Genomic DNA, 24,597 nt, shown 5'->3' with positions numbered 1-24,597 from the left:
CTCTCCAGGTATTTCCACTTAGAGCAAGAAGACTCACCTGGTCAAGGTTAGCTTATTGTCCCAAAGTTTGGGGGGGGTCATGTAGGAGAGTAGGGTCTGCAATCCTATGATCACCCAGATTTTTGCTTTTTGCTTCACTGGTTTACGACTTTCCCTGGCTGTGGGCCTGCTAATCAGACCCACAGCCTAGCTGTTCTCTCTACTCCAAATTGTACCCAGGTACTGAATTGGCACTGGGCCCTCTCCAAGTCCCTGTACCCAGGGCTGAGGTGCACCCAGAAGTCTCCCAGGGGCTGCAGCATGTATTATGCCACCCCTGGGCTGACTAACTAAATCAGACACAACTGGCTGCTTGACAGCTGGCACAGAGTGGTGTACTCACCCTCTGCTGTAGATATAGTATTCCTATATCTAAACCTAAATGGACACACAGATCTCCTATCAGTCACTCCTATGGCAGGCCTTGACAATCCTGAAGGCAGAGTGCTTGGAATCGTGTGAGATAGTACTCTGGTATGAGCTGAGCCTGTCTGCGGCTTTCGGGATCCATCCCTTAGCCGTTTCCATGATATCGCATACCATATACTCTTAAGTGCATTATAATCCTCGCGGTTATATGCCAACTCTGGTATCGCTTTATCAAAACATGTCGAGTAAGTTGTCATACGAATTGGAATACTAACCCCTCGCCAATTCTGGCGACGGGGTTAGCATTCCACCCTTCTAGAGGGCCACGACATGTATGTAACCTGTAACCCCGGTTAAAGTCAGACAGAGCCTTAGCTCCACAAAATGGATGCTGCCACCGAGACACAAGTCTGCCCTCCTGCTGCTGGGAGTCCTCCCAGCCCAGGAGGCAAGGACAAAGGGTTTCCTGCCAGGGGCGGTGCCAGCACCGTCCCAGACAGGATTTTGTGTATCCTAGGTAGGCCGGGCTTTAGAGGAAGGTGACTGCAAGTGGCACCCCGGTGCTCACTGTGCATAGGCCGGCTGGAACCAGTTCCAGGGGCACTCCAGCCCCTGATCTGGGGAAAGCCCGCCAAAGGAGAGGGGTGTAACCACCCCCCTCCTAGTCCCACCCATAGGGCAGGACTTAGTCGCGTGCCAGCCCCTTTTTGCAGGATAAAGGTAGGAACTGGCCCCCTTCCAAATCAGATCATCTTTGAATCCTGAAACTACTTTCCACGAAAGGAACTCAAGACTTCTTCCCAAGATTCTCCCTTGTGACTAAGGAGTAGTCACCCTGCAGCAGCAGGCACCAACCAAGCATCGCGGTTTGTTGCCAGTCTCTCCTCCGGATCAAGACTGCTCCAGCACGACGAGAACCGGCTTCCCTGGCACCTCTGACCTCAACCTACATCATCAGCCCAGCTGTGATCCGTGGGTGCGACGAGACCTCGAGGGACCGGCCATCTTCAGAACTGCACGACGCTTGTCCAGCACGACCGCTGAGTGACCCTCGACTGAGTGCTTTGGGGTAAGAGAAGCCCCGACCCTGAGCAGCTCCAGCACCGAAGTCCAGCCCCCCTGCATCCACGAGATCTGCGTGGGGCCCTTCTGCTCTTTGCTGCTCACCGCGTTGTCCAGGTCGCTTGCCCGTTGGCTAGTGGCCCTCTCACGACGCTCCACGACGACAACCACTGCTGGTCTGGTTGCTCCAGACTAGCCCTTTCTTCCCTTCTTCAGAGAAGCACCCTGGACCCTCCTGGTCCACCCAAGACGCCATTTTAGGTCCACCGCGTGGCCCTTGCATTTGCCAAGACTTGTTGCCCCAATCCTGGGTCCAGCGACGTCGACAGCAAGTACCTTCGTGGGACAGCTCGCACCTCCATCCTGGTCGCCGACAACGCCTCCTGGTCCGAGAGACTGCAGAGCCCAGCAGCGCCCACTCACCTGGCTGAGGTGACTTCGTCCGGTGCCATCCTGGTGCCCACTCAAATCACTGGCTAGTGATTCAGAACTTGGTCCCCTCTGCTTACAGGTTTCTTCTTCCCTGATCCAGGCTTGGATCACCACGAACTCCTTCACTGGCCGCCTGCCAGCAACTTCTTTCTTCAGGCTCCTGGATCTTCAACGAGGGTTTCCGACGCAACTTGAACCCTATGCAGCCGCAGCCCCTGGGCTAGGTAAACTGAGTACTCCGGTGCTCCCGCATAGTCCAACACCCTAAGTGTTCGGATCCACCCTTGTTTTCGACCCACCTAGTCGGGTTCGCCCGAGAACAGTAACTTTGCCAAGTGCTAGTATCCATAGACTTGTTCCCGCATTACGCGTGAGAGTTCCCACTCTGCACACGGCGTCCCTAGGCCTCCTGCTTCTAATCTAAGTTTTCAGCATTGTAGGCCTAGCGTTTCTACAGTCTAGAAAAGTATTACTTACCTGCTAGTAACTTCGCATTCCACTTCTTGTGTATATGGTTTTTCGTGCCCCTCGGGCATTTGTGTAAATTGTGCGACTTTCAGTAATTCTTTAAGAGTTTTGTTGTGTGCTTAGCTCCCTGTCTCATAAAGAGCCAGGGTAGTCTTGTTATAAATAAATACACTTTATTTTTGATAACAACTTGTGTGGTGTCCTTTCACTTGGTGTTCAAGGGTAATGTGATGGTAAAACAGCTGGCTTAACACGCCCTCTAGAGTCTTAGCCTTAGACTGCTCGTATCCATGCTACTAGGATAGCTGGTCTATAAGGTTGACTTACAACCAATCATCAATAAGGGTTGTTTGGACTGATACATAGTGATCACTAGAATAGTGAGCACTGCATATCAGGCCAACTTCTCACAGTATGTACCTGTCGTGTTACAGGGGTGGTCTCCAATCATGATGTTAGTCCGCTAGTTCATTTTGTTTGTCATAGTCACGTAGTGTTTGCACTAATGCGTCCCATGCTTGCGCCATTTCTAGAGCTCTATCATTCTGCTGTCGCCGTGCTGATTGAAACCTCAACATGCTTTCCCCACCCGCCCACTTAAGGAACTCATTTCTCCACCGTGTGCTCGTGGGACCCGTCACCGCCTTCCAATGTCGTGTAATTTCACGTTTCGCAAGAATGAGCCCCATATCTATGAATTTGCTCGTTATCCTATTTTTAGGGGTGTGAGGGAACCAATGTAAAACCCCAACGGCCATGTCGAATACCAATCCCCTCTCTGTTACCTCATTAAGAGTGTCCCCCACTTCCTTCCAGTAAGGCGTTAAGATTGGGCATGTCCACAGCATGTGGTCTAACTCAACACCAACTGTCTTGCATCTAGGGCATCCCACGGAGTCTGAGGCAAAATATCTTTTGATTTTCCCCGGGGTCAGCTTTGCTCGGTGGAGAATGTAAAAGTGAACTAGTTGAAATCGCGCGTTGCGAGTACTCTTCCAAGCCCTTCTCATCAACTGCTTCCACACTGTCTCAGGGATCTCTTTGCCTATATCAGCTTCCCATTTATCCTTTAGCGCCGTTAAAGGAGGTAATCCTTCATTGGTCATTCTAGAGTACAGGCATGAGACCGCCTTAACCGTTCCCGCTGCCATCATGGTATATTGGCAAGCCATCGTTGTTTTGGGTTCTGCGAGCCCTCCTCTCCAATGCGCTTGTATTGCTCGTGTGAGTGCCGAGTGCAGTAGAAAGTCCCCTCTAGGTATATCATATCGGTCTAGAAGAACCGGAAACGGCAACAGTGTTTCATCTTCGTATAGGTCACCCAGGACTTGAACCCCCGCTTCTTCCCACCTCTGCAACTGCGACCAGTCCCCGCTGTGCGGTAATGCCGTTAACATTCCCAACGGGATTTCGGGGGCGTATGGGTGCAGTACTCCCGCCCTACGCTGTGTGCGGTTCCAGCATGATCTAATAGTTTTTTCCTCTTGTGTGAGGCTTCTGAGGTCTAATTTCTGCTGTAGTGCTATGAAAGAAAGCACATGACGAGGTATGCCGAGGCCCCGTTTGTTTTCTGGCCCTCGAAATTTGCGGGCTATTTCTTGGGTGTAGGTCTGTAGTTGAGCTGCTAAGTAATACAGTTCAAAGTCGGGGACCGCTAAACCTCCTTCCGGCTTGGGTCTCATTAGCGTTGTTAAGGCTACTCTGCGCCGGCCCGGCCCCCAGAGGAAGGACACCATCATGGACTTCAGGAGCCTGAAGGTAGTAGGAGGAATCCAAACGGGCAGCGTTCTGAAATAATATAGGAGTCTCGGGAGCGCCACCATTTTGAGTAGTGCTATACGACCTGCCACTGACAGTGGGAGAGTGGCCCAAAAGGATATGCTACCCTTCAATGCTCTTATGCCTCGGGTAATATTGCCCTCCAATACATCAACAGGGGTGTGATAGATATAAACCCCCAGGTATTTCAGGCAGACGGGTTCCCATCTGACCGCTCTGGTCGTGGAGGCTGGACCTCACCTTTGCGTACTGGAAATAAACATGCCTTGGACCAGTTTACTCTAAGGTCTGAAATTTCGCCAAAGCTGGTTAAAAGATTATCGGCTCCCACTAGGGCCCCATCTGCGTCTTCAAGAGAGAGCAGAAGGTCGTCAGCATATAGCGATACGTACTGCCGCCCAATCTTGCTCTGCAATCCCCTATAATGGCTTCCGGTGCGGAGAGACATCGCAAGAGGTTCCACTGCTAACGCAAATAGCAGCTGAGACAGTGAACACCCCTGTCTCGTGCCTCTTTCCACTGAGTATTGAGGCGAGATTAGTGTACCCGTCTTCACTCTGGCTACCACCGAGGCATATAGTACGGCGGTCCATTTCAGGTAGTCCTCTCCCACTCCAAAGCGCCAAAGTACTTTGTAAAGGTATTCCCATTCTAGGCTGTCAAACGCCTTCTCCAAGTCTACTGACAATATCATAGGGTGGCGGGTCTCGGAGTGATCTACCTCTAGGAGTCGTATCAGACGGCGTATGTTCATAGTAGTATTACGCTTAGGTATAAAACCCGCTTGGTCTTCATGGACCAATGTGGGCATGTGGTCTAGGAGACAGGATGCTAAGATGCTGCTTAATATTTTATAGTCAGTAGTCCGCATCGACAAAGGTCTGTATGATGTTGTATCGCCACTCACTCTCCCAGGTTTAAGGAGGGGAATTACCAATGCCTCTCGCATGGAGTGTGGTAAGTGTCCTAGCTGTCTCGCTTCTCTATAGACCTCTAGTAGCCGTGGAGCTAGCAGATCTATGTATTTAACATAGAATTCGATGGGCAACCCATCTAGGCCCGGAGTTTTATTACGTGCCATATGTTTTATTGCCCGTCGAAACTCACCCAACTCAACATCCTTGCCCAAGTCTCCTGCATGTTCCGGGTCTAACACTGGGAAGCCAAGCCCTTCAAGAAAAACATCTATAGCTGGGGTGTCAGCTAGCAATTTACTTTGGTACAGGGTTTCATAATAACTGGTAAAGCAGCGTAGGATCTCTGGTTGAGTGTATACTTCCTCACCTTCTGCCGTGCACATGGACACTATGGGGGAGTCCCTCCTCGTGGGGTTGGCGAGCCAGGCCAACAAGGCTCCTGATTTGTCGCCCTCTGCGTGGGATCGAGCTGCATATGCTTTATAGTCGAAGCTGCGCAAACGTTCTGTTTCTGTTGCGACTGCTTCTTTCGCCGTGCTAAGCTGTTCCTGTAGCTCGGGATGACCAGGCCGCAAGAGCTCCACATCATGGAGTTTCCTATCAGCTTTATCAAGGTCGTCTAAAAGCACCTTCCGTATTCCCACCTGCCTACCTATGCAAAACCCCCTGACTACCACCTTGAAGGCATCCCATTCTGTTGCTCTCGCCTTCGTTGTATCAGCATTTTCCTCAAAATATTGTGTTATTTTCTCTTCCAGCGTACTATGAAAAAGTGGATCTTCCAGTGTTTCCGGGCGTAGCCCCCAGGTGGGAACGCAGGAGGCGCCAGGGAACCACTGCATGGCGAGCAATAGGGGATTATGATCCGAGATTGTTCTCGACAGATATTCCGTCCTCTCAATCATTGGTATTAGGGTTGGAGAGCACAGGATCGCATCCAGCCTTACATGGAGTGTGTGCATACTCGAGAAAAATGAATAATCTCGAGTCTGCGGGTGCTGCTCGCGCCATATATCATATAGGCCCCATCTCGACTGCCAGTCCATTCTACCTTTTGCAGTGCGGTGTGTTGGGGAGTCCGCCAACGGGGGATGCGACCTATCAAGAGTTACATCTAGTACTGAATTAAAATCACCTCCCATTAACATTGGTCCTACTAGGAAGTGTGCAAGGGACCCCGATAATTCCGTCAGAAAAGTAAGCTGATCTACATTAGGTGCATACACGCTACAGAAGGCGATGTCTCTGCCTCTCAGTTTTCCTGCTATGGCAACAAACCTCCCCTCTGGGTCTATTATCTGTCTGGTGACCTAAAATGGGACCCCGGCTCTTATCCAGATTAAAACGCCCCTAGCAAATGCTGAATATGTGATATTATATACTTGTCCCCGCCATCTGCACTGTAATGCTGCTCCTTCATCTTTCGTCAAATGTGTCTCCTGCAATAATGCAACCTGAACTCCCCTGCGCACTAGATAGGCATGTATGTTGTGGCGTCTCGTCATAGTGTGGAGTCCCCTCACGTTTTTTGTTTTTTTTTGCAGAGTTTTATATAGCGCAAACTAGACCCGAACCGAATCAGGTATCAGAGCGCTTTACATATTTTTCCAGTTACGTTACATGAGGACACACTTTCATTTTAGGCACGGGGAGATTAAGTGATTTGCCCAGAATCACAGGAGGTTTTGGCGTTGTTACCGAGACTCGAACCCAGATCCCCAGGTCCGAGGTCGAGCGCCCTAGCCGTTAGGCCAACTCCTCTCCCCTGCCAGGTTATACACTTCAAATTAGATAAGTCACCCATTGTCCCTCAGTGTCCTGCGCTCTCCTTTCCATCCCTTCCGTAAGTGTCCCAAACATGATGTAACATTAGCACCGATGGTGAGCCCTCCCCCAACAACTTATTGTGTCCCCAAACTCCCCCCCCCCTAGAACAGGACCCAAAGACCGCAATCTAGTTCCCATCCAAACACTCCCAGTAAAGAAACTGTTAAGTAACCCAACAGTAGCCACTGTGGGAAGCCTTAAGGGCATTGAGGGGGGTTGGGTACCAACGGAGAGCCGCCCCTCACTTGGGCTCCTATTGGGCGACCAAGCCTCGAATAGGTAAGTACAACAAAACCTCCACCCGCCTCCCCTCTGTAAAAACATTGGTTCCCCCTTTCTCGCCTCAACAACCAGTGCGCCATAGTTCGTGTTCGGGCCTCAACAGCTCACCAGGTTCTCTCGTTATTCGCCCAGCATCCCTTCAGCTGTTGCTGGGGTAATCACAGGTAATGGTACACTGTCTGTGTCTGAGTGCTCAGTGTCCGACGGGTCATCGCCCTTGCCGGATTCCGCCTCTTCTCGCGATGGAGAACCCTGTGATCCCGATATGTTAGACACCACCTCTAGGACCCCTCGCCTCTCTGCTGCTGTCTCCGATAGAGAAGGCCGTCTGACACCTCTGTGTCGGTCACGGATCCGCTTTGATTTCCGTTGAGGTAGTTCTGTACAGTTCCAGCCAGGTGCAGGCGTCTTCCGGCGTGTCAAAGAATTTAGTGGTGCCATCGCCTCTTAGTTCTCTTTTAACAGCCAGAAAAGAGGTCCGTCTACGCTGTGTCTTGTAAGTATAGTCTGGGAAGATGTTGACATTTTCCTGTTCTCCACCTGGAAAGGGCCGTTCAAACAAGCATTTTGAAGTAGTAGATCTCTGTCTCGGTAGTGTAGCAGCCGTGCCACCACCGGATGCGGTGGACGGCCCTGTTGTAGTGGCTTGGACGGGACTCTGTGTGCTCGTTCCCATGTATAAAAGGTGGACAAACCTTCCGGAGCCATTCCTCAAGATATCGAACCATGTCCTTCCCCTCCACTTTCTCTGGCAGGCCTATGATTCTGACGTTATTCCGGCGATTGCGCCCTTCGGCGTCTTCAGCTCGTCTCTCTAGAGCCTCTATGCGATCCAGCACATTGGCCATAGTGGCTGAAAGGTCTTTCTGCGCCGGTGTCCTCCACTTCTTTGACCCTGTCAGACAGTTTACCGTAGTCTGCTCTGAGCAGGCTGAGTCCCGTGGCCACTTGCGCAATATCTTGTTGAAGCGCTGCACGGGTTTCTGTTAGTGCCGTCAAGATCTTGTCTAGCTGGAGCTGCAAGTGGGGATCTCGCGGTTGTTCGGGGTCCAGATGGTCCCCTCTGTCCGGCATCTCTGCATCCGACGTGGATTGTGTCGCACTTTTAATACCTTTAGGTTTTCCCATGACAGTAGTGTCCCTCCAAGTCGTCGCTGACAGGCGAGGGGTGGCGGTGGGGAACCAGGGGACCTCGCCAGACCGAACCTCGACAGGTGTTCGTCCCAGCGGTCGTGAAGGATACCTCTCGGACGTGTCCAGCACAGGGGCAGTCAGCAGCGGCAGAGAAGTGCAGTCTCAGGGATCATGTGTGTTGTACATAGGCGCCTCTGTGTCAGCTGTAGGGGTCCGAGGTGGAGTTGGCTTCAGTCAGCAATGTACCTGGTCGCTCTGATTAAAGGGGATATCCAAGGGCCCCCGCAGAAAGCAGCAGTCTATCCAGGGTCAGCCCCCCGAGTTCCTTAATCTAGTTCAGCAATGGTTGCACCCAGCCCCTCAGGAATGGCAACTGTGACACTGATGCGCTGCCACAGAGAGTGTCACATCTATAAAGATCTTAGACACTCCAGGGGTGGCCGCCGGAGGAGCGGCGGATGAGGAGGGGCCCCGTGCGGGGCGTTCAGCGGCCGCGGGGTACCACCAGTGGGCGACCATCTATTTCCACCCAGCGTTGTGACCCATCAGAAGCCGTCCGGCCGTTACCATCTGGGTAGGTGATCTCTCCGACCCCGTCGCCAGTTCCCTCCGCAGTTCGCCGTGTGAGGTCATAGGCGTAAGCCCCAATGTGCAGCAAAATATGCATGGGTTTCCCCTCCAGCTCTCACGATGTGTGTAGAGAGTTTCGGCTCTGCTGGGTCACCACCTGTTGCCCAACTTTCTCTCCGCGGCAGATCGACCGCGGCCTCCGCTTCCACCCTCGCCTCCACTCTGGGGGTCCCGAGACGGTGAAAAGGTGACTCGTTACTGCGCGGCCGGGAGGGGGTCCCACCGGGCTCAACGTCCAGGCCCCGGCGGTCTATGTGCTGGCGTGGGGTTTGTTCCCTGAAGCTGGGCCTCAAATTCCTGGGCCGACTCCCATCAGGCCTCTCATATTACAATGGAGCCCCCTTCGTGTCAGTACCTTCGGGAGCCACCCGACAGGTAGCAGGGGCACCCCGGTCGTCTATGCGATCTTGCAAATGTCCTCTGCCACCAAGACGTTATGGCCGCATTCCAGGCAGGCCCGAGGCGCCCTCCGCGGTGATCCGGCAGCCTCCGGGGGGAGGATGGGAAGCAGACCACGGCCGAAATCGGATGTGATCTCCGCTTCATAGCGGGAGCAGGGTCCGGTCCCAGGGGGCTGAGCACTCACCAGCGCAACTCGAGGCATCCACGTCTTCAGCGTGCCGCCGCAGGGAGAGGCCGACCACCCCGCCCCCAGCTCGAAGGGCCGTCTTGTATCTGCACCGCACAAACCTCAGCAGGGCAGATCGCTCCAACAAGTTCGTTTTGCGCTTGCTTGCTCGCCGGTCGTCCGCTAGGTCGCTCTCCCCGGCTCCGCCGTCAAGTAGGAGAACTCTCAGGGTCCACAGGGGCAGCCCCGGTCGCTGGTGTACCAGGAGTCAGGAGCACCTCACGGGCGCCATTTTGTCCGTTAACCCCGGGCAGCCCAGCGAGCCCGTTTCTTAGATACACAGGGTCGGATAGGGGATGTCCCGCAGCCGCACCGCAGGAGCTCCTCTCCTCCCGCCGTGCGAGGGGAAACGGGGGTTTTAGAGGCTTCTAAACAGGATAATTTGAGGCTCGATCGCGGAGCCCAGCGACCTCTTCCATCAGCGTCCAAGCCACGCCTCCTGCCTCATCAAATTCTTGTTGCTCAAAAAAAATCTTGTATCATTCCTCCAGGTTCAGTTCTTCAGAAGAGTTCTTTTCATTTGAGTAGTGCTCACTGGAGGAATATTAATTTAAATTGTTTTCCTTTTGTGGGGTGCTTTTTAGTTCCTTAGTACCTGGTATGTTTTTACCCACCAGTATGTATGAAGCCATTATAGAAGGAATATGCTACTTACCAGTATGCATCTGTTCTTGGCATGTAGGGCTGCTGATATTCACATCTTATGCATAGATCGCCGCCTAGTGTTGGGTCCGGATGATTGCACATTGTTGTCCTGGAAGAGTCTTCGAAGTATCACGAGATAGGTGGCTCCTCCCCTGGACTACAGTGCGCATAGGCATCCTCTCCATCCTCAGATTGTTTTTCGCCATTGTGGCAGGGATGGAGTATGATACAGTAAGTGATGTCCGTGCCTGAGAATAATTGTGAGTGCTACAGCTGCGACAGGCACCGGGGAGGAGGGCGGTTGATGTGAATATCAGCAGCCCTACATGCCAAGAACAGATGCATACTAGTAAGTAGCATATTCCGTTCGAGGCATGTGGGCTGCTGAATTCACATCTTATGCATAGAATGTATAGCAGTCCCCTCTTAACGGCGGTTGCCCGTGCCAGCTGCAGCAGTCTGAAAAAGAGTTTTGAGTACAACCTGCCCTACAGCTGCCTGCTGTTTGGAGTGTACATCTACGCAGTAGTGTTTGGTAAATGTATGTATGGTAGTCCATGTGGCTGCCTTACATATGTCTTCTAGAGGAATGTTTCCTAAGAAAGCCATGGATGCCCCTAACTTGCGTGTTGAATGCGCTCATGGGGGAACTGTTAATGTGCGTTTAGCCTTTTGACAACAAATTTGTATGCACTTAACAATCCATCTGGCTATACCGGACTTGAAAATGGGGTTGCCTTTGTGTTGTGGAGAAAAGGCAACAAACAGTTGTTTAGTCTTTCTGAAAACTTTTGTTCTATCTATATAGTAGAGGAGAGCTCTTTTAACGTCAAGGGTATGTAGAGCTCGTTCTGCCACGGAATCTGGATTAGGGAAGAATACTGGCAGTTCTATAGCTTGATTGATGTGAAACTGGGACACCACTTTTGGCATACATTTAGGGTTAGTGCGCAGCACTACCCTATTAGCGTGAATTTGTATGAACGGCTCCTGAATAGTTAGGGCTTGCAGCTCACTAACTCGTCTGAGTGACGTAATTGCAACTAGGAAAGCCACTTTCCACGTTAGGAATTGTATCTCACAGGAGTGTAGCGGTTCAAAAGGTGGTCCCATTAGTCTGGTAAGAACCTTGTTGAGGTTCCAGACAGGTGAAGGTGGGTGTCTAGGAGGAATGATGCGTTTGAGTCCCTCTAGGAAAGCTTTAATAGCAGGTACCCTGAAGAGGGAAAGGTGTTGCCTGTTTTGGAGATAAGCTGCCACTGCAGCTAAATGGATACGAATGGAGCTGTAAGCTAGATTACGTCTGTGTAAATGTAGGAGGTAACAGATTATGTTTTGAGTAGATGCATCTAGCAGGTTTATGTCATTATTGTTACAATAGATGACAAACCGTTTCCATTTAGCCGCATAGCATGCCCTGGTGGTAGGCCTCCTTGCCTCCTTGATAATATTCATACATTCGGGAGGCAAGTTTAGGTAACCAAACTCTATGACCTCAGGAGCCAGATCGCAAGGTTCAACTGTTGCGGATCGGGGTGTTGAATGTCGCCATGGCTCTGCGTTAAAAGGCTGGGTGTTAAGTGCAGCCTTTGATGAGGAACCACGGAAAGTTCTAGGAACGTGGTGTACCATGGTTGCCTCACCCATGTTGGAGCAACTAGGATCAGCGTCATTGAGTGTTGTCGCAGTTTGCGTGCCAATAGTGGTATGAGCGGGGCTGGGGGAAAAGCGTACGCAAACTTGCCTGACCAGTTCATCCATATCGCATTGACCTGAGACTGCGGGTGTGGAAACCTGGCGGCGAAGCTTTGGCATTTTGCGTTTTCCCTTGTGGCGAACAGGTCTATTTCTATGGCTGCAGCACTGAGGGGTGTATCTCCCACTCGTGTATCTGGTGGCTGTGTCTGCTGAGCAGGTCCGCCATCTGGTTGTCCTTGCCTGGGAGGTGTTCCGCCATGAGGAAGATGTTCCTCTGAATGGCCCACTTCCACATACTTTGCGCTAGATGAGACAACTGTGGAGAGTGTGTCCCTCCCTGCTTCTGTATGTAGTACATGGCAGTCATGTTGTCCGTCCGGACTAACACGACCTTGTTGCACAAGTGTACTTTGAAAGCTTTTAGCGCCAGAAAGATTGCCCTCAGTTCCAGCAGGTTGATGTGCATCCGCCTCTGCTGTGTCGTCCATAGTCCCTGCACTGTGTAGTGGAGGACATGCGCTCCCCATCCTAGGAGAGATGCGTCCGTCGTTAGCACTATTTGTGGAACAGGCTCTTGGAACGGTCGACCCTTGCAAAGGTTTTGTGGTTTCCACCAATGCAGAGAGTTGTATGCGCGACCGGTCACCAACACCAGGTCCTTCAATTGTCCCTGAGCCTGGTTCCACTGCTGTGCTAAGCACTCTTGGAGCGGACGCATGTGTAGTCGTGCGTGAGGGACTATGAAGATGCAGGAGGCCATCATGCCTATCAACTGCATAAACAGCCGTGCCGTGAGCGAGTGTTGTGGTCTGAATTTCTGAATGAGTAACTGCATGCTGTTGATTCTGGCTGATTTTGGCTGCGCCTTTGCCGCCAGAGTGTCTATTGTGGCTCCCAGGTACTGCTGTACGTGGGCTGGCTGAAGATGGGACTTTGGGTAGTTTAATGAGAATCCGAGGCTGTGTAGGAGGTGACTAGGGCGGGACACGTGACTGGCACATTGCTGGGCTGATTTCGCTTGGATGAGCCAGTCGTCCAGATAAGAGGTAGACGTGAATATGGTTTCTCCGGAGGTGTGCAGCCACTGTCGCTAGGCATTTGGTAAACACCCTGGGGGCTGTGGTCACCCCGAAAGGCAGTACCTTGAACTGGTAGTGCTGGTTTTGGATGGTAAACCTGAGATACTTGCTGTGTACTGGATGTATAGGTATGTGGAAATATGCATCCTTTAAGTCTAGGGTAGCGAGGAAGTCTCCCTGACTGAGTAGTGGTAGAACTTGCTGTAAAGTGAGCATGTGAAAATGTTCTGACAAGATGTATTGGTTTAGGGGCCTGAGGTCTAGTATTGGCCTGAGCGACCCGTCCTTTTTGGGGATTAAGAAGTACAGAGAGTACACCCCTGTGCCCCGTTCTTGTATAGGGACGAGTTCTATGGCCCCTTTTTGCAGCATGCTGATAACTTCGTGCTGCAATAAGTCTATGTGCTCTGCGGACATAGGACGGTGTTTTGGGGGTATGTTGGGTGGAGTGGATGTTAGCTCCAGACAATAACCATAGCGAATGAGTTGTCTTACCCACCTGTCTGTGGTAATGCTTTCCCAGACTGGCAGGAACTGTTGTAATCTGCCCCCGACCGGTGTTATATGGTCCGGGGGCAGCGACAAGGCGTCACTGCTTAGTATTGGCGGAGTATCTGGTGGTGTTACTCCCTCGTCCTCTGCCTTTACTGCTGTTGCCACGGTATCCACCTCTGCTTGTTTTAGTATAGGTGGATTGCGTGTTCCCTTTGTTGTATTGAGTCTGCTGGGACGCCTGTCCTCTGGAAGCTCCTCTGTTATTGGAGCGACGAAAGGAACCACCTCTGAATTGTTGAGACTGCAAGGCCCCCATAGATTTGGCTGTCTCAGTGTCTTTCTTAATTTTTTCTAAGATGGAGTCTACATCTGGGCAAAATAAAAAATCAGGGTTTACAGGCTGATTTAGTAAAGTTGTTTGAATCTCCAGTTTGAACCCTGAGATACGCAACCAAGCATGCCTTCTGAGCATAACACTAGTGTTGATGGCCCTGGCTGCAGTGTCAGCTACGTCCAGCGCACATTTAATGGAAGCGTTGGATATGAGTTTCACTTCCTGTATTAGTGTTTCCGCACATTCTTTGAAGGCATCAGGCAAATGTTGTAGCAGTTGCTCCAGTGTGTCATAAGGTGCCCTATCATATCTCTATAAAATTCTCCAGATATTAGCTGCCTGTGCAGTCACCCTTTTCCCAGAGGCTTCTAACACTTTAGACTCCTTGTCTGGAGGAGAAGCATCACCAGTAGTTTGGGAGTTGGCACGTTTATGAGCATTGGAGACTACCAAAGAGTCCAACGGCAACTGTCCCCTAATGTATGTAGGGTCCACAGGCGCCGGTCTGTATTTCCGTTCAATTCTGGGGTTAATAAACCTTGCTCTTGTGGTCTCCTTAAAAATGTCTCCTGCGTGTTTGAGGACACCTTTTAACATTGGCAATGTCTTAACGGATTTCTCTGAAGTGGAGAAAGTGTCAAATAAGAAATCCTCCTCAATTGGGTCAGCATGCATGTCCACATCATGATTATGTGCTGCCCTCTCTATGAGCGCGCTAAATGCCGCTGTATCCTCCGTGTGCGAAGTCTTTATAGGATAAGAGGGAGTATCAAGGATAGGTTGTGACTCCCCCTGGTCAGCAGTGTCTGTCCAGGTTTGAGCCTGGTCATCTTGATCGTGTCCGCAGGGTAACTATATTGATCTTCATAGCTGTACCCTAGCTCCTCAGTAGAGCGTGTGGGTGAGTATGCATAAGTGTCTTGGTCATGGTACTGCACACTTTCAAAAAGAACAGGTGATGTGGAAGAGTCCCTCTTCTTTTTTAGTGGAATTTTATAGGATTCCATTGGATTTTCTGACCTGATTTTTCGTTGATAAATAGTGAGAGTTCCAGTGTCGGCGTCGATATGGAGCTTCGACTGTTCATTATAGGAGGGCTCCTGATACACAACGCTTGTTTCTTGAGGATGACTCCGTTTGCCAAGTGTCCCAGTTTTGGAGTGTTCGATCCCTTTTTTTTTGGATCGGTAGCCTTAGGCCGTGCCATTGGGGGCAGTCCGAATTTTATCGGCTGTTGCTGTCCTGGCGCCGATATGGGACCGACAGACCTTGCCTTGTCGTTGTGCGTTTTACTGTGCGTCGACTTTGGTGCTTGCATTTGAGGTGCGCTTTTCTTCGTCGATTCGACTTGCTCCTTCGAGGCACTTTTTATTTTCGGCTCGAGGGCTTTGACGAGCTGTTGTTTTTTGACTCGGTGCCCCAGTTCGAGGGCCTTCTGAGAGTCGAGTCCCTTGTTTACGTCGCTGTCCTTCGACGCCGACCTCGTCGGTTCGACGTGTTTGGCTTTAGCGAAGGTCTTTAGTGCACCAATCTTCGGATCGACACCCTTTGCGGTTGACCTTTTAGGGTCGTCGACAGTTGTCTTAGACGTCGATTCCGATGTGCCGACACTCTTCAATCCGATGGCTGACTTTCAGTTTCGGTTTCGAATGTTCCTCGGTGGCTTTCGGTTTCGCTTTTGTTTGGGCGACCGATGGCTCCTGTGACGTATTCTTAGCCGGGCCGAGACGCGGGGCTATAGAATGTTTAATATGATCTTGGCTAAGGCCTTTCGGCGATGCCTCGACCGGAGCCTTGGAAAGTTTAAGTGTGTCTTGTTTAGGCCCAGTACCCACTGTTGGGCCTGGTTCATCACTCGAGTCGTCATCGACGGCTCCGATGGGGGACAGGTCGTCCCTTACCTCTTCGACGGGTTCATCTTCAATGACGTGCTCCTCGTCTTCTTCATAGTAGATGGAGTCGTGGTCTGAACCTGGATCCGACGTCTGTTCGGGATCCTGAGCGTCGACGATCTCATCGTCGTCTTCATCAAAGATATTCACCGGGTCGGGCGCTGGCTTCGGCATCGTTTGTCTTGCTGCACGTCGGAGCCTAAGCGTCTTCTTCGACCGGAACCGAGCACAAGCTAGACAGTTGTCCTCGTTGTGGTCTGGTGATAAGCACTTGTTACACACCGGGTGTACATCGATGTGCGGGTATTTTGAATTACAAAGGGGGCATCGTTTGAACGGGCTCCGTTCCATCGACGATCGGGCCTCTGGTGTCGAAAAGGCCACGCGGCGCTCTTCGACGTCCTGCTTCGAAATAAACTGGAAGAAGAACTCGGCACCGATCGAAATAAACAATACCGACGACCCTGAAGGCCTTTTGGCCTTTTAGAAAAGTTTCCGAACTGGAGTTAAGAAAAGTACATCCAAACCCAATGGCGGAAAAAAACGATCTGAGGATGGAGAGGATGTCCATGCGCACTGTAGTCCAGGGGAGGAGCTACCTATCTCGTGATACTTCGAAGACTCTTCCAGGACAACAATGTGCAATCATCCGGACCCAACACTAGGCGGCCATCTATGCATAAGATGTGAATTCAGCAGCCCACATGCCTCGAACCAGATGTTCTTGGGGGGAGTATTGGAGTCTTTTAAAGAGGGAGATGTTGGGTCCGGTATGTGTAATGCTATGACTTTAACCGTTGGTAAGTTGGGACCTACTATCAGAGGGGAGTCAGGTATGGGTGATGCACAGAACATGCTCATTGTCTTTAAGGTAGAGTTGAAAACTGGTGTTGCTGATCAGCTTGGTCTGAAGGACTCCATTCCAGATGGTTAAGCTGAAGAGGCCATTATCGTCTAATTGCACTGAGGTAGAAGAATGAGTAATAGCTGTGTACACAGAGATTATAACAATGGAGAATACAAAGTCATACAAAGGGAATGAATGATGTAGACTGTGATACCCCTGCAGAATAAAATTCAGTATGTGTTGCACTTACTCAGATGGCATTTGTGAGAAAGTCATTCTTTTTGCTGTGATCACCCCCAGTTGTAACTGACTCTGACTGCGCCCTCGGCTCTACTAACCAGGCACAGGGCATGTGCTCTGATTGAAAAGGTATATGGTAGATAGGTGTAATTACAATTGGCACTACAACCTACTTTCAAGTCCCTAGTATACGGTAGGGCATGACGTTTTAGAGGCCCAGCGGATTTCCCTGGCTTAATTGTGCACTGCTGTGTTGCCTATCGTAATTATAAAAGTCAGCCCTGCTTTGCAAGCTGCTTTTAAACTGAAATTAAATGCAAATTCGACTTTGGATTTAAAGGTACTTCCAAAGTATTAAACTACTGTATTTGTACATATCAGCCACCCCTAAGGTGTATCCCCAGTGCAGGGTGGCAAGTAAAAATAAGCAGGAATATTTCAAAAGAAGGTTTACATGCCCTTGTGAGGGAAACACTACCCATTTCGAATTCCTCATTGTAGCATTTTTAGCTCAGAAGACTAACTATAATACAGTTTAGCTTTTTGATAGGAGTGAGCTAAAATAATATTTCAAGGACTTAAAAGATTGGTAATGATAAATCCAACAACTTGCCACTGTTGAATTCCTTATACCTAATACTGAAAATGAGTTATAGCACTTTCTCTTCTGTGAGCCAAAATCCACTCTTCTATCTGCCTCTCTGGCTTGGTCAGTCCTTAACAGGCTTAGTCCAACTGATCTCATGAGGTGAAAGGTGGCCTGCATAGAGACAGAGGTTATCTGGTGGGGGGTACTCTGCAGCCGCAGATAATAGGCCAGGAAGGGGCTAGGTGAACAAACGGGGCTTCAATGAGAGGCAGATTGCTGTACTAATTGTGCTTACAAGGCTTGGCTGCTTGCCCCCTTCTGTGCTTTAGTCCGAGGAGTCCCTTTGTTGTAAGTATAGATATGAATACCTTGGCAGAGCAGATGTGCCATCACCACAGCCAGAAACTTGATAAACTGTTTTAGTGTAGACTTCCAACTTGTAATGCTTGCTACTTAACATGAATCTCAGATATCGGAGGTCTGCTTTACAAACCTATGCATCTTTCAGATCAAAGGACGCTCCAGTGTAGTCTTAAAGTCTCCCGCCTGCAGCAGCAGAAAATCCTGTGATAGCATTTTCATGTCCTAACATCAGTTCTGCAGCTCAAGTCTCAGAAAAGTCTCAGATAAGGAAACATAGAATGCTTGCCTTTTACCCACTCGAGTAGCTGCATTACCTCTATTGCCCTTTTGGACAAAAGGGATGCCACTTTCTCCAACAGGAGTAGTTACTAGCCCTTGTTTGTTCTGTCTTCAGTGGTTGATCATTTAATCTTGGTTCCAAGTCTATACAATATGCATTCTGCCATTTGGTAATGACCCATTGGACAAGGTTATTTCCTCCTATTTTGCTGCAAAAAATAGTCTTCTTCCAAAAGGTGTTTTGTTATGGGACGTGTGCGGAGTCACTGTTAGCTGAAGCCATGCTGCCTAGTGTGCTTCTAACTTCGTATCTTGTGCATGCATGATAGTTACCTTTTCTTGTGTATGATGAAATTGATGTGCCTGCTCTTGATGTTGAAAAAAGAGTTGATTGACAAGACTTCCTTTGATCATCAATCTGTTTGTGACTGAAACTCTTTATAGTAAGGTTGCTGTTGCAATGTCCGCATCTATTTCACTGTCTCGTGCCTTTTTTTAACTTGTCAAGTATTTGGTCCACCTTTGGATCAAAGGAATGTTCTAAATTGACAGGCATAGTTAAGAGGTGTTGCACCTTTGGTCGAAACTGAGATGTTTTCAGCCATGCATGAAGTCTCAGCAGTCGTGCATTCCTGATATTTCTGCAGGTTGTATCTGCATTATCAAGGATGCAGCAATTTTCTGCATTAAAAGGAAAATGTTATGCACCCTGCAAGCATGGCATGTAGCGCTGTAGATTCACATGCATGGTCTGGACATGTACAACTTGTTTTTATACAAAGAAGACTTTTGAGTCAAGAGGTATAGTGACTCCTTCTTTGACTGTTAATGCACATTGGAATTGGCTCCGTGGGCAAACGTGCTTCACCAGGGCTCTGAATCAACATCCCGTGGTGCTCTTTGTCGGGGCCACTCAAGTCTTCCATTCCTGATAGCTTTGCACAATCTTTCCTCTGAACTGCATCTACGGATTCACAGATGCCCCTCTCTGGCATATTCCATCGGGTCCCACACTTGTCAAAGCGAGCACCATTATGGAAAAAACATCCTTTCACTACTGTCCGCAGTGCCATTCCAAATACTTGTGGGCAGTTTAACAATCAGTTTGTGATCCCTGCTTGTTGCCAGGGCATAACAAGGCCTCCTGCTCTGCCTGCTTCGCCGTCTGCTCCAAGAAGATCAAAAGAACCATTGTGTTCGACGCACCATGGAACAATATCGCAACGAAGATACCCCTGCGATCTTCAGGGAAGGTGTTGAAGAAAAAGAAGCAGAAGAAAGGACTAAGGTCAAACAAGTCGCTTTCTTTAGCCCGGAACCCAATTCATACTCAGATTTTGATGTGCAAGAACCCGCAGCCCACTCCATGCCATTGTCCGAAGACGGTAACAGTGAGTACCAGTTCTCACCAACAAGTCAACCACCTCCACTATCTGGGTCAGGCATCAAACCTACAATCAGGGACACAGCCTTCTGAGTTTTCACTGCATCCCAGCCAAGTTGACGACTCTGAAGTCCTGAGACTTCAGAGTCGACTCTGACTCTACACCTGGCATCAAGCCAGCTGCCCAAGACCTTGCCTACCTAGACGCCGACAGGTACCTCAGCGACGTCTGGAGTCTTGGTGCCAGTGCAGACACCAATAGGTCCTTAGTGGATGAAATAACGGTCGATGTCAAAAACGGCCTTAAAGCCGAAACAGACTTCGGCGCCCAGCCGACAATCCACGGAGACTACGAGGATCGGGAGCTGCCAGTTGTATAACGTCATCAAGAGGAGTTGGACTTTCTACAATGGAGACTGTCCATTCACCCAAGGATGGGAAATATCACAGCAAAGCCGCCACCAAAGGTGCAGAAGCCCTTCCTCACAAGAGGAAGCTTACTTTTGAAGAGCAGCTAGCACTGGAGACTCCTCAACCTCCCAAGCAAAAAAAGCTTCAAGACAAGGGCACCAGTCCACTGACTTCGCAACCTGCTACCCCTCTTTCTATTTCTCCACCACCTCTACCTCTGTTTCTACCGCCATCACCGCAGGAACCTCTGCCTCTTTCTCCAGAAGGCTCTACACATTCGTCTTATGAGGAGGGGAGTCCTCAGCACATAGACCTTTATGATGATCCCTATTACCCATAGCTACACTGTGCAGATCCAACATGCAGTGCAGTAGTCTGATGAGGATGTTAATTGGGAGAAGCAACTCTTGAGTGGAGTGGTGCAGGAGGCAAACTTTGGCTAAACAGCCAGAAAAATATGTTGAAAATTGCCTGGAGCCCCTGTTGCCATGGGCGCGTTTACCATAGTATTGCAGATGGGTGTGTGTCGGAGGGTGATATTGAATAAGACTCTGAAGGACAACAGGGAGGGGCGACAGCTGCGGGAGGCTGATCTAAGAGGGCAGTTGATAAACATGGAATAGAATGTGAGGAGTGCACTGGTGAAGAAGGTGTTTGGCAGCACCAGTTTCCAACTAGTACACTTTAATTTTCTCCACCATACCTATAAGACCCCCTTGAGATGCACAAAATGTATCCACCTAGATCCTCAAGGTGTCCTGTATGCAGAGAGGCCACATTATATCGAGATTAATAGATACTGGCACAAGGTTGTCCATAGATAGACATTGATGACCCACTTACAAATCAGAGCTCTGAATAAACATTGTGAAGTAGGCATCATTCGTAAATCTAGAGATATGAAAATACAGCATAGGTTTGTTTTGTTGGGATTGGCCCTAGTAAAGAAACAGGTGGTGATAAACTGGATTAAATCAAGAGAACTGACCATAAACTCCTGGGATGGAGATATGATAGAATGGTCATTAGCGAAGGAACTTGATGTGTGACATTAGACAGCATATGATGGGAGTGTACGGATAGGTGGGGAGTGGAAAGGGCACTTTTTCTGTACATTATGTCTGTAAAGTTCTTAATATTCATCTGGTTGAGGAGTGGAGTGCAGATGCGAGAGTGGATGAGTTCAACAGTTGATCACAAACTACTGTATTAATTGTATACCCAAGTCACAGCAATGTAGACATAACTGTGAACTCTGGCCAAAATACTTTGTGTTTTTTTTTGTATAGTAAAAATAACAATAAAATACAAGTTATAAAAAAGGCTTAAAGTAAGCTGGGAAAATGTTATATATTTTAAAAAAAATGCTGCAATGTCTTGCTTGAACTCTGCCATGTCGAAAAGTAATAGCTCTGTTTTTTGTAAGAATATTTCCATGTTCCTAAATTGTATTAATGAACGTATGAATTAAGTAAGCATATTCGCTAATGTTTGTCGAAGCCTGATAGTGTTTAAATAGCACTTTACAAGGGGAAACATTTGTGAATAATCAATGGTACAGGGAGCCTTCTAATGAACATTGTGCCAATGAAATGGAGAATAACAAAGAACTATACACGAGGTTTGAAGTCCACATGAAAGGAAATTTTTTGAAAATGATCAAATCATTGTAAGATGTTGGGGTAACCTTAATGTTTTATTTGCAGTTTTGCTATAATCCTAGCAGAAGGTATTGCAAGTTTCCATATGCTAGCCAACCACACAGAGTAGATTCAAAGAGAGTGATAGCTGTTGGTAGAACAGGAGTTCCCGTGATCCTACCAGTGATGTTGGCCTTTTAAACCTGGGATCTGAGAGTAGAAGTGGCAGGGCGATCAATTTGCTGTCCCATGTCTTTTCCTGCATGCAGTTAAGACACGTCAAGAATTCCTGGACATGAATTGTGTACAGCGAGTTCAGTCTTCCAGCCTACAGAAAGAAAAAGAGAAGAGGATAAAAAATTGCTTCGGAACAGTGCCCATGTGAGAACATTGTCATTAAAGTCAGGTTAGGTAGGATAATGATCTGATGTCTGTGCAAATGTATTAAAGCGTGCGGTCAAGATGTAGCTTCAATGATGACAGTGACATTTAGCAAGGACCAAGATATGGTTTAAGAGTTTGGTTATAGACAGTGTGGCCAGAATTCAACAGGTTTGAAACCTTCTGTCTTAATTGTTTAACAGTTACAAGATTGTAAAGTGCTTTTTGTAAAACAGGAGCCTGTCTGTAACCCCACATATATAAACAGCACATAATGATGTAGATGGTATGATCCATGAAATTTAGAGATGAATAATATCTTCCCTAGTCATTTGATAGTTATTTGATTATTACATATAGATCCCATTATGGATCAAATTAAATTCATCAGATATATGAAAGCATGGGATAACACTGTATGAAATGGTCAAGTCTCATATTTTGTGAGAGATACATAGTCATTCGATTAAACATTAATAAACCATGAGAATACCTCCAATAATTCTGAGAATGGTGAGTTATCCTTGAGAAGTGCAAGATTTCTAGAAACATACAGCTAGATGCATCAAGCGAAATATTGTTCTGCGACCGGTATTTATGCATTTGGGATGCATCATCCAGTGTCCAGGTCAATTTAAGGGGTGCAAGAGGGTGTCCTTTGGACACCCGTCACCCTTGAAATCGCATTCTCAAATTGCGATTAGCTCATTGCTAATCGCAAATTGAGAATGCCTCCCCATTCATTCCTATGGGCCTCTTGGCCCATAGGAATCAATGAGATGTCATTCCTTATTTGCGAATAGCACTCTGCGTGTCGCAGATAAGGAATATTTAGGAATTGCTAATATTTTAGCAAATACTACATGCATCTGATTTTGCGAGTCCCTAAATGCGAATCCTTAAACTTCGCAATTAAGGACTCGCAAAATCGAACGTTGATGCATCTAGCAGATAGTGCTGTTTCACTGAGCTCTGTAATGTTTCAGGGTGGCCACTGTGAGAACTTTATGATTCAACATGTATGGTGAAAAGTGAGTGAGGCCTGAGACATTTCCTTAACTTTAAACATAGTTTTTACATTTCAGACTACTCTAGATTCACATACTGGGCATTATTTAGCCAACTAGTGGTTTGGCCTAATATAACACCTATGGGTACTCTGTTGTAACAGCAATTAAGTACCCTGTCCTCCAAACTCATGGTCTGCCCGTCATATTTTGAGTTGGGAGGACTGACAGGTTTACGTCAACAGAGTTAAAAGTAAGCCGTCCGACTGTCACCCCTAATTAGGTATGGGCGGTTGTATGATTTTAGGTCTCGCCTGTCGATGCGCATGCGCATCGAGCTTGCGAGACTATTGGGGCTTAAACAGTCTTTAACCAACTTGCAAGGAATCGTGGCGATTCCTTGCAGTGCCCGTGAAAATCAAGCTTAATGCGCATGCGCTTAAAAGCGCGTGCACATGCCCCCAGCCGCCTGCCTGCCCCTGCTGCTTTCACACCCTCTCGCCGTCTGTTCCCCCTGCTGCGTCATCAAAGGCTTTCACGGCCGGCCGGACGTGCTTTCAGTTTCACTGCCGGCCGGCCGTGTAAAGTGCACTTCAAAGGCCGCTCTCCCTGCTCCGCCCCCTGTAAGTGCTCTGCTTCTTCAACTAGGAATCCAAGAATAAACGCCTTCATAAAATCACCAGCTTTCCTTAAAGCACTGACATCTTTCCACGTTTCTTGTATTCAGGTTGAATCGGACTTGAAGCTGCAAGTGTTCTACAATTGGAAAAATATTTTCATCCAGTTCTCTTTTAACGGGGTGTACCTATGTGCGGGCACAGGAACTTTACTCATTTAATCTTTGTGGCCCATGAGACAATCCCCGCTGCTCGTAGGAAAGTCGGGTCTCTTGCAGGGCCTGGGTTGGTTGCTCATGTCCATAGTGGCTCCCAAATCCCATTTTCTTTTACAATTGCCGCTGCTCTTGCGAGTTAAGCTGATGAATTCCTCACCGGTGCTGCCTTTTCTGTTGTGCACCTCCATGGAACCCACGGCCTCCATCCTCCGCCGCATGAGCTCTGTTTGTTGTTTGTGGGTGCTTGCTTATTTTAAAATATTCAGTGATAACCCCTAATGCGCTCTGTAAATTGTTTTAAGTTGTATACTTCAGCGCTAACACCCGATGCGGTCTGAAAATGCTTTGTTGCTTGTATTGGGATGAAGTATTAATATTATTTTTGTGGGTGCTTGCTTATTTTAAATGCTTCGGCGATAACTCCCCTATGTGGTTGGAAAATGTTTTTTGTTAAATGCTTTGGCGCTAACTCCCGATGCGGTCTAAAAATGCTTTGTTGCTCCTATTGGGATCAAGTATTCATCTTGGAAATGTTTTGTTTGTATGTGCTTTCTTATTTTAAATGCTTCACACTAATTCCCGATGCGGTCAGAAAATGAAATGCTTCGGAGCTAACCCCGATGCGTTTTGTTTGCCTTCTTCAAACAAACAGCATACAAACTATCAAAAGAAACAGCGGATGTGGTTTAAAAAACAAATGCTAACGTATTATCTTGCAACCTATGTTCCACTCTCCAATTTGTATTACATTTCCCCAACTCCATGTGTATGTGCGCACAAACAGCAATTAATCACCACTTGCTTTTAAAAACATTTTGGCACGCTTTTTGTACTGATATATTAAACTGGAATACTGCACAGCTCGTGTGGCATTGATAAGTTTAATTGTAAACTTTTAAATACTTGTAACA

At 48.5% G+C, this 24,597-nt stretch overlaps 1 protein-coding gene across 2 annotated transcripts in view; it reads right to left on the bottom strand.

Moving 5' to 3' along the window:
* Window positions 1-24,597, bottom strand: part of USP18 (ubiquitin specific peptidase 18) — a 204,968-nt gene that overhangs the window by 49,869 nt on the left and 130,502 nt on the right. For both annotated transcript variants that reach the window (XM_078673597.1, XM_078673596.1), the window contains exon 6: window positions 21,645-21,791. In XM_078673597.1, the coding sequence (XP_078529723.1) occupies window positions 21,645-21,791 (147 nt within the window). The remainder of the gene's footprint in view (window positions 1-21,644; window positions 21,792-24,597) is intronic.

This window comes from Lissotriton helveticus, chromosome 1_1, assembly GCF_964261635.1.
Source record: "Lissotriton helveticus chromosome 1_1, aLisHel1.1, whole genome shotgun sequence".
NCBI classification, from domain to species: Eukaryota; Metazoa; Chordata; class Amphibia; order Caudata; family Salamandridae; genus Lissotriton; species Lissotriton helveticus.
The sequence above is the reverse complement of the archived record's forward strand: the minus strand, read 5'-3'. Positions and strand labels throughout refer to the sequence as shown.